This window comes from Apus apus, chromosome 13 (genome assembly GCF_020740795.1).
Source record: "Apus apus isolate bApuApu2 chromosome 13, bApuApu2.pri.cur, whole genome shotgun sequence".
In the NCBI taxonomy this organism is placed as follows: domain Eukaryota; kingdom Metazoa; phylum Chordata; class Aves; order Apodiformes; family Apodidae; genus Apus; species Apus apus.
In genome coordinates this window covers 10,282,894-10,293,391 of record NC_067294.1, presented here as the reverse complement: position 1 = coordinate 10,293,391, position 10,498 = coordinate 10,282,894, and the positions used below count along the sequence as shown (strand labels likewise).

The window sequence follows — 10,498 nt, the reverse complement described above, 5'->3', positions numbered from 1 at the left end:
ACCCCAGCTGTAAACCAAACCCAGGCCTTGTTAATTCCTGATCAGTGAGCAAACCATTGGCAACGAGCATCCAACAGCGGCTGTGAGCACAGAGCTGTCCCTCTGGGCGAGACCTCCAAGGCCATCAGCTCTCTCTGCTTTTTGTTGTGCATCTCTTCCAGTCGTGCCCAGCTGTTTCTTTCCCTCACTGCCTCCTAACCCAAACCCATGCGCTTCATATGAAAAAATCTCTGCATCCCCCACCCAGGAAGATCATTTTGCACCAGAAATAGAGCACGCTATACTTGGGATGCAGCCCAGGCGTCTTAAAAATAGCTCAGCGCGTAGCGCGTGGTGCCACGCACAGCTCTGCCAGCTGCCCAGACAGACAGCCAGGGTGCCAGTGGGCAGGCCTTCCCCACACAAGGCCATAAATGACCATGGTGCTCTCCAGCAAACCAATTGGTGCCTGGCATGGAGGGTGGGCAGCATCAGGCTATGCCCTGACCCAGCACTGCCTGCCTCCCCCCCTCCCCAGAGCCCCTCTCCCCACACCACCCAGCAGCTCTCCTTGCAGTCCACATTCCTGCTGTTCATGGAAGGCATTAACACCAGATAAAAGCGTGATGAGCCCAAATGTAGCACCCTGACGTCAGCTGTCCCCAGAGTCTGGAAGGGAAGCTGTAAACAGAGGAACAAAAGGTAGTTATAAATTACTATCTTTGCTGGCACCCACGGACAAACATTTAAAGAACAAAGAGGAGCAAAGGAAGGTGCTGAAATTTGAGGGTTGCTCATTGCTGAGATGTCTGTTGGCTCCAGGAGGGAGAAATCTCTCCTAAGGGAGTGGGAAGAGAGAAAGACAAATATAAAAAAGACTTTTTTTTCCTCCTCGCAAACAGTTTCGTTCCTTTCTGTTCCTCCTAGTCAGTAGGAAAGGGTGGGAACTATTGTTCAAAACTGTGCAATCTGCTGTTCAGCTGGCTCCTCTCATCCCTCCCAGTGCAGCCAGAAATCCTTCGGCTCAAGGCATCCCAGTGACACAGCAGCAGTTCCAGCCAAGCTAGAGCAGCCGACAGGGCTTCAGTGTTTGACCAGCTTCAGCCATCCTGCTCCACCTGCACTGATCTCTGCAAGATGCTGCAGTTCACATTAGTGCATATTCAAAAGCCCCAAGCAGTTGGGTTCCTTATGCTTAGCTGCCAACAAGGCCTAAAGAGGCTTCCAGAGATCTCCTCTCCTAGGTGATCCACCTAGCCCTGGCAGTAGTAGAAGTGGCCATGGCACAGACATGGTTGTAGGGTTCCACCAGCCTGCAGGGGAGCCAGGATGGCACCAAGACCATCAGCCAGGAGCTTTGATCTCCCAGCACCAAAGTCCAGCAATGCAGGGGAAATGCTATGTGTGCCCAGACATGGCCTGAGTTCACAGCTGGTGCTTTCACAGCCCACACACTTGCAAGACTACTGACTTTTTGTTTTAACGACAAAGGCCAAGAAACATCCTGTCATGTAACATTTAAAGCCTCGCTTACACAAGTGAAAAAGACAGACCCACCAGACATGGTTATGTAGTTTACACCACTGGTTTATAACAACAGTGTCATCATTGCCTGGCTAATGGGAACAAGCACTGAGCACTCTAAACCACTGAAAAATGGGAAGTTTGTAATTTTCTGTTGCCTGTCTTATATATAAGAAGGATTGCACATGCATCATGGCTGCAGAATTAAAAACATTCATACAGGTGTAACTTTTTTAACACTCATCATGCAAGAGTCCCTGAAGCACGTAACTGCAACCATCAAGATTTCAATGTAGAAGACAGAGGAAAAGAAAGAAGGAAAAAAGTTACTAGTTGATCTGCAAGTATCACAGAATATCAGGAAAGACTCTTATAGTTAATTAACATCTGCAGTTTATATCCTCCATAAATTAGAAAAACCTGCCACTAAAACCACATGGTGCTATGACCCAGTTGCCAATTAACAAAACCTTAACAAGATTTGAAAGAACAGGATACTGATGTGGAAACAAAATTATTATGATATTTCAACAAGAATTTAGGGAAGGCATTGAAAAGAAACTGTATCTTCCCAGTACATAAAAGACCTCAAAAAGCCATTTTTAGACAATTTCACCACAATTGCTGAGGAAAAAAACACCCTTTCAAATAAAATTAAATTATATAAGAAATTAGAAGTTGAAAAAAATCACACTGTAGTTTATTTTAGTACAGGTCAGACCTACATTTGGCTCTGAGACAGAGACTACAGGGTTTTTTTTATAAAACCTTGGGTAGTGAGATTCTGCTAACTTGTAGCCTACTGGTTACTGAGAAGGCAACTACATCATATTAGAGTCCTCTGGGAGTTTATTTTTAAACATAGCCTATAGTTTTGGAACCAAAAGGTATTGAAATGAGAGGGATTGGTGTCATACATAGCCTTTTTATGAGAAGTGAAGCATTTTCTGTGGCACTTGTGATAGCCCCTGCATGGTCTGTATGAAATGGATTTGGGAATTAATTGGCTGATGAAATTACTGCTCCCACAGCCCTGACTCACCAAGCCTGAATGTCAAACAAGACCTAGGTAAGATGTAACAGGACCACTAATGTCTGCTGTTACTAGCTGTGCTTCATCCCTATTCCCATACATAACCACAGAATCATTCTGGTTGGAAAAGACCTTTAAGATCAAGTCCAACAATTAACCTGCCTCTACAGAGTCCAGTGCTAAACCATATTCCTAGGCATACACCAAATACGTTCACGAGCATCTTCTCTTGCTTTCCCTGCTGAAAACCTTTGACCCTGCTGACAGCACACCAATGCAGAGCGCCCACCTGGGGAACACACCCACTCACCACCTACCCTGCTGGCTGGAAGGTGAGCTGGAAGCTGCCCATGGGCTGTGCCAAGTGTCTCACCTCACCCACTCTCCTCCCTGCCAGCAGCACTCAGGAGGGGAAGCCCAGACCAAGTCATTTCTTCGTCTAGCAGGAAACACATGCAAATACAAGATCTTGAGAGCACTGCTCAGGAAACCCCCGACCCAGCAGCCTCCCAGGGACCTCAGCCAGCCTTCCAGCCCTCACTTGTGCTGTGGGTACTGGCAAGACTCAGCACTAAGGGCACACACAGCCTAGCACTGCCAGAGGGGTGCACAGCCACATGCAGCAGCTGGAAAACCATAGAAACGGAAACTCTCATGTAGAGGCAAAAGCCAAACCCACACCTGGAGAACAGTCTGACCCACACCATGTAAGGATGAAAAACAAACCTGCTTTTTCTCCTGGTTTTGGCCACTAGTCTTAAAATCATCAACCCAACATGTTGTGTGCTAGTCTAGCAGTGCCCCATCCATGTAGAGCCTTGGCATAGCTCTCCAGACATGCACAGGTTTGTTCAACTGCACTTAAAAAATGGGGAATTACTCTCAAAAACAGGAATCCTTTACCCACCTCAACAGCAGAGCAACTCAGCTCTCAGGTACCAAGGTTCATCCCTTGAAGGTTATCCTCAGCCTGAGCAAGAGTTCCATCTCTCCCTTTAGAGCTGCTTTCCCTCCTTTAATATCTTGATCCCACTTAACATTTTATACCCCTGTGAATGGGACCCACCTGGCCAGGCACCTTGGCCACGTCTCTCAGCTGGCTCTGTACTATAGTAAGTACAGAGTAGTGTGAAGGCCACATGCAAAACAACCTCAGGGCTAATTTGTTCTTTCAGCCATGAGTGGGTTTGAGCTTGGCTTTTAGCTGTATTCCCAATCTCCCCACAGCCCTGGATCAGAGCAGATTTGGGGAAGCCAAAGCCCTGGGTGGAGTCTCATTGGCTACACTGTGTGTAGGGGTCTGGCACACACATTGCTAGGAAACAAAGGAAAAGGATAAGAAACAGGTTTAGATGAGGCTTTAGGCACAGGGACTTCTAACTACACTAGACAGTCACCATGACTTTTTTGTTCCCCACCATGCTGCAACTTGTCTGCATAGCAGGGAAGTGGGCTTTAGGGGGCTGGATTTAAACACCATTTCCAAATTACTCTCGGTACCCTTTCTGTTTTCCTGGAGCCAGACAGAGAAAAATCCTAGTGGTAACCAGGCAAACTAGATTTGCCTGTGTATGATCTGGATGTAATGTTCTTTTTTAAACATAATGGCATAACACATCCTTATGGCCCTGCTGGTCTGATACTGGCAGTGACTAATGCAGGGTAGTCCCTAAGCTTGAGTACAGCCAGCACCTTTCCAAGGGCTGATTACAAAAGAAAGGCAAAAGCTTTGAGACAAGGGGATTACCCAAGACGCATTTAATCTGGAGCTCGGTGTCTGTTTGTCATGTGATAACTGGGTATTCTGTATCCCCTGCATATTGCATCTTGCTGGGGCTATTACAGGCAGCTCACGTGCTGGGTCCCTGTGTGGGTTGGCTGTGTACACCCCTGGGCTCTGGGGACCCATCTGTGGGTGCTGCCTGGAGCCCCACAAGCTGCCTTGGGTTAACACTGCCATGAATTGCCCTTTCTCTATACGCTTTGGAACCTCTGCACCTTGTGGTCCAGTCTCTGCCATTCTGGGGACCCGAAGGGCTTGTCCACATCTCCCCATCCCGGCTCTACGCAGCACACAATGGCCATTGTTTGCCTTCGGGACGGGTGAGCAGCCTCTGGCTTGGGAGGAACAAAGCCCGGAGCCAGTTCCTGCAAACACAAAACATGCCTTTTTATCACTTGGTGACAAATTGGTTTGTCAGCAGCAGGAAGTGATGTTACTGCCGTCCTCACCAAGGGGAAACTCCTCGTGGTTTCCATGGGGATGTATGCAACTGCAGAACGACAGGTTTATATGAGCTGAAAGCCCCATGCTGGGTTTCTAGGGGTCTTGGCTCGGATACGAGGGGCAGGGGCTCAGCCGAGCCCCGCTAGCATGGGGGGGGCAGGCGGCTGGCGTGGGAGCCAGGGGAAACGGGAGCTCCGTGCTGAAAACCACGGTGAACCGTATGCCTTGGTATCCCAAGCAAACACAAACAGCGAGGAAAGGAGAAAAAAGGAGGGGTGAGAAGGGAAAACGCTGCCCCAGCCCAGCCAGAGCAGGCACAGTTCAGCTCAGCTCTGTCGCCGAGACGTTCTCCGGCTCCACCATGCGCAGGATCTGCCACTGCCCGTCCCAGCCCCTTATGCCTCCTTGCCCGGCTTACACCTCCCCTGCCCCTCTCCTTGCCGTCCACCCTGCTCCTTCCCCCTCCCTGCTCCCAGTGAACCCGTCAGCTGAGACCATCCCTTCCCCAGAACTGTAGCACTGGGGTGACATTCGTAGGTCTCACTTTAATCTCTCTCACTTTTTTTGCTGCCGTTCTTGCCCCCTTATCCAGCCCTTGTTTGGACTGGGTGCCATCCTGTCCACAGAGTTCGCAAATCTGAGCTCTGGGCACGAGGAGAGTGATTTGGGCTCACGATCACGACTTGGAAAAGGACATCACAGGTCCAGAGCTGGAAGTGCCTGTTAGTGCCTTGCTGGAACTGAAGCCCTGCTGTGGCTGGCTGGCTTTTCTGCACCCAGCTTTGTGCTGAAGCAGCTCTCTTTGTGCCCCTGTCAGGTGCCTGCTTAGGTTATAAAAGCTGATCAGCTGCCAGGTAATGAGTTTTATTGTTCCAAGAAACACATAAACAAGCTCCCCCAGCTGATGGGGAGCGGATTTCTGTTTGAATTACAATTAATAGGCAGGATTTTTTTTTTTTTTATCAGTTGTCTGGCCAGGGCTGCCAAGGTTGTATTTTTCCACTGCACAGGCTCTGCTTTGCTTTGAAGGTGAAAGTTTGTCAGCCTGTTTACTGCACGTGTAAAAAGTATTCAGGTATTCAGCAACAGCCTTGCATGCTTTACAGCAAGAACAGTGGTAGGTGCAATCCCACAGAGCAGGACAACCTCCCAAGGGACTTTCCATAGATGAAGGGGTTTCGCAGGATGGGACAGATTTTGGGGAGGAATATGCACTTTGAGGTTCATGTATGCTTTGGGAAAAGAGGGATTTCTGACTTTGTTAGTGCCCAGGGATCTCTCCTTTTAAGCTGCTCCATTATTTATTTTTTTTAGCCCTTGGTGTCGGGTTGAAGCTTGACGGTAGTTAACATGTAGCGCTGACGGCAGAGCTGCGTTGGAGGGATAGCTCACATGGAAGAATTTCAGACGCAGCAGTGCATCATCCCATCCTTCAAGGGCACCTTCTCCCAGGAGAAGAGTCCTGGATTTTAGCACCATTAATACTCCGGGTAGCTTGCAGCATTTCAGCAGGAGTTTGTGGTGCTTTGCTTGTTTCCAGTTATGAGACAAGTGTAGCTGCTTCGTGCTTAAAAAACCCTCTTTGAAAAGCTTAGGATCATAACTGTTCGAGTACCTTGATTTTACACAGTCATAACCTGCTGCATCTGCCCAAGTAAAACCATTTTTTACAGGGCTTCCAGCTGCATCACTTCCACAGCAATGCTGCACCCCTCTGTATGCACCCTGCCCCACACACCCCATGGAGAGATGCAGTTCTGTCCCACCACACAGCATTAACCCTGCACAGTCTGCTGCCTGTCACCCTCACCCTGCAGCTCCTGCCCACGAGCTGCCAGGAGTACCAGCCTGCTAGAACTCCCTGCCTGGCTTCTGCAATACTCTTTTGATCACGTCAACTGAAGTGCCAGGTAAATGTCACTCCAGTGAGAATCTGCAGCAGGAGATAATTTGAGTAAGAAAATGACTTGTTGGTTACCTGAGCTCTTGTGCCCTGATTTGTTTACAGAGATAGCCAGCAAGCCAGATACTTCACTCTAGGGATCAGAGACAGTTTGAGTTTCAAAAAGGAATCAAGGAGGTGGGCCAAGAAAAAAACACAACCAAACACAAACATCTTGGCACAAACTCACAAGCTTTGGAGACCTGTTACTAACAGGTTAATTTTTAGACTTAACCTTTGAAGCCCTAAGAGTAAACAAGCAATAAGGAAGTTTATTCCTCCTTCCTAAGGAAAGAACTGTATTAAATTCACCATAACCCTGTGCCCAAATTTCAGCTGGTTCAGACTGATACAGCTCAGTGGTCATCACTGCAACCAAATCCACTTACAGCTGAGAAGCCAGCATTGGCTTTTTGCCACTGCATATAATTACATAGGGACAAAGAAAAGCTGAAGTTCAGAAGCAGAAGTAGGTTTCTAGTCAACTATGTCATTTAAACCCATTTTTCTATCTAGTTTAGTCAAGACCTGGGGCCAGCAGAGTTGAAAATTCAGATTTCTATTAACAGCTGTTCACCTGGGAACTTCCACATCAGTTTTGAGACTGTAAAATGCAAGATTTCAAAGAATGTATCATCCAGCTCAATAGAAATATCATAATTTATTCTGTTTGTATAAAAAAGTTATAATCATGTAACAAAACTATGTCTTCATAAGAAGAAATATATTATTTCACATCATAAATAAATCAGCAAACATACAACCCTTGGCAACTCAAAAAAGCACTTGCCTGGTGCTTTCACGTCAGTGCTTGGGAACAGGAGAAGCTGACATATGTACACACAGGATTACAGTACCAAAAAAATACTGAGGTATTTGGTTTCTCTAGAAATGAAACTTTAGGTTTGTGAAGGCAAAAAACAATGCACTAATGGAAAAATAAATAAATAGGACCATCATATAAAAGGGGACAGCATCAATGTTGCTCAGAGCATCCAGGAATGAGAATACTGGTGAGCATGCTACTAAACATGGAGCAGGCTTAGGACAGACAGAAGACAAGAAGTAACAGCTCAGGAAGAGACAGTGTCCTTGGATCTCTGTAGACATCCAGATATTGGCTTCAAAAGTCACCAGAAAGTAACACCTAGTTGTCCAGCATCGGGTGAGCTCCTCTCTGTTTATGACACTGTTCTGTGGTGCTTGGATGGTTCCCCCCAAAACACAAATGACTGATGACACTGTCCCCATAGTTATTGCACTTCTGAGACAGTAAGTCTGAGTTCTGACTGTATTTTCACCTGCTTCTCAGCAACTTGGGGAAGTGGTGATGGGGCTCTGAAGATAGCTTAAAGCACTGGATGAGGTATGAACAGGGATGGAGACTGGAAAATTAAAGACAGTGGTGGTCGATGCTCCTCGGTCCAATACTGACATAGCAGGGCTACCAGCTTCTGCTGAGCAATTGGGGGCAAGGACCTGCGACTCAAACTGAAGCAGCTGCCCCATGAAGCTGAAGTTTGGGGAGATGATGCTTCTTCTCTGTTTCACAAACTCAAAGGCTTCATCCAGTTTGACTCTGTTGGTCCTCATAAGATAAGCAAGGCAGATGGTTGCTGACCGGGAAATGCCAGCCTGGCAGTGCACAAAGACCCTTCCTCCATCGTTTTTAACAGAGTCTGAAATAATTAAGATCTGCAGTTAGCAAACAAGTCCCACTGCTTCCGGAGGTGGGAAAACAGACGGCTGTTTTACATTTCTTTAATCCATCCCTTCCTTAGCCTAATAGGTACAGCCTGTGCTTTGGAGACAAAGAGAGCCTTTGTCCCGAGGGAACCAGCAGTTTAGCTGTTTTCATTCTGGGCTCCAATTCCAATTATACTAATAGCTCCTCCAGGTCACTTTAGCAGTCTTGCAAGATTACTTTAATACCAATCCACTTAAATTTACTAGCTCTTTTCTGCAAGACCAGTGCCTCTTGATTCAAGATTTCAAACAGCTTTATAAAAGTGATTATTCCTCTGAGTGGAATAAAATTAAACAAAATGTTCCCCGAGTATATCTTGCCAACAAAAGGAAATTCCCCAATCTCAGATGTAGGTTTTACTGGGGAAAATAATGCCTGAAAAATCACTTTCTAGGGTGTATTACAAAAACAGAACAAAAAAACCCACCACAACAAAACAGACTGTAAAGAGAGCTCATTTACCTATGAAATCAATCGCCTCATTAAACCAGGAGCTGATATCTGCCTTGTGGTTGTCCTCCACGGGGATGCTTTTATACTGGTAGTGCCCTTCAAAGTGGTTGGGGCAGTTCGCCGAGACATTGATTAACGCCGTGATCCCCAAAGCATCCAGCATGTCTTTTCGGGAGGCATGGTAAGCGCTGCCCAAGTAGAGGAACGGCAGGATCTCCACCGGCCCACCCTGAAACAGAAAGGACGAGCGACCCGTTAACTCGACAGTTCTCAAACGGGCTCCCGCTCCCTCCGCCGCAGGAAAGCGGCAGCGCCCGAGCCCCCGGCTCCCGGGCACACCCGGCGGAGCTGCCCCCGCCCCAGCCCGTCCCGCTCACCTGGTCGTAGAGGGGGGTCCCGCAGGAGCTGCAGCCCGAGTCGGCGCTGCCGGGAGCGCTGCTGGCGCTCAGGGGCAGGCTGAGGCCGGTGGGGGCGGCCGGTTTGGTGCAGAGCTCGGAGCAGGCAGAGGAGAAAGCTTCGTAACCTCCTGCGGGGGCAGAGGGAAGAGAGAGGCGGCGGGTGAGCGCTGCGCGGCCGGGGGCGAGCGGAGCCCCGCAGGCAAGGCGGCCCGCACCCCCGCTCCTGCCCCGGGCGCGCTCCCGGAGCCACTCACCCTTGAGGAAGCAGATGCGGGCGCCGCGGGCCTCCCTGCAGAGGGTGCCGAGGGCCAGCAGCAGCGTGCTGTCGCGCTTGGGCAGCTCCAGGTCGGCGCTGCGCTCGTCCAGCAGCACCACGGTGTGGACCAGCCCCTGGCGCAGGCGGGCGCGGAGCTCCTCGTTGGGGACGACGTGCTCCAGGGCCAGGGCGCCCTTGGCGCGGCGACGGACGATGGTGCTGAGGCGGACATTGCAGGAGCCGCGGATGTGCGCGGCGTTGAAGGAGAAGAAGGAGCGGCAGTCGAGGACCAGGCACTGCGCGGCGCGCTCCTGCAGCAGCCCCCGCAGCGCCTCGCAGTCCAGCGCGCACACCCGCAGGTTCACCATGACGGCTCCGGCCAGGGCAGGAGGAAGGACGAGGGAGAGGAAGGTGCCGACGTCCCGCAGCACCGCACGACCCAGCCCGGCCCCGCACGCCCGCGCCCGCCTTATATAGCGCCGCGCGCCGCCGGGCCGGCGTTTTCTCAATGGGGCCGCGTCACGTGGGCGCCGGCGAAGACGTCACCTGGCCGCGCGCCAGGCAGGGCGCGCTCGGCCCCTCCGGCATGACGTCATGTGCTGCGGGGCCGCGGGAGCGCGCCCGCGCGGGCAGAGGGACCGAGCGGTGCGCGGGCACGCAGCCCGGCCCGGGGCACACGCAGCGGGCGCTGCACAGGCGCGGGCACGGGAGCGCACCCGGTGCGCTGGTCTGGTCTGTACGGCGTGTGTGTCACAGACGCGCAGTAACGCAAGCGAGAGCGCTTGCCCGCATCGCGCGCACACACACACACACACACGCGCGCGCAGGAACCTGCAGGCGAGCAGATCCGTACATACATAAACGTACCTGTGTATGTGCACACACCTTCATACATGCACATACATGTGTACGCACACATACATAGGTGCACGCGCATAC

General features: G+C 50.3%; 1 protein-coding gene across 1 annotated transcript; it reads right to left on the bottom strand.

Moving 5' to 3' along the window:
* Positions 1 to 7,347: 7,347 nt before the first annotated feature.
* On the bottom strand, positions 7,348 to 9,997 carry DUSP1 (dual specificity phosphatase 1). The gene is made up of 4 exons (XM_051631462.1): positions 9,558 to 9,997; positions 9,283 to 9,431; positions 8,915 to 9,134; positions 7,348 to 8,384 (listed from the first exon to the last, which is right to left on the bottom strand). The coding sequence occupies exons 1-4, from the start codon at positions 9,925 to 9,927 to the stop codon at positions 8,014 to 8,016; spliced, it is 1,110 nt and encodes a 369-aa protein (XP_051487422.1). The 5' UTR covers positions 9,928 to 9,997; the 3' UTR covers positions 7,348 to 8,013.
* Between the last annotated feature and the right edge of the window lie 501 nt (positions 9,998 to 10,498).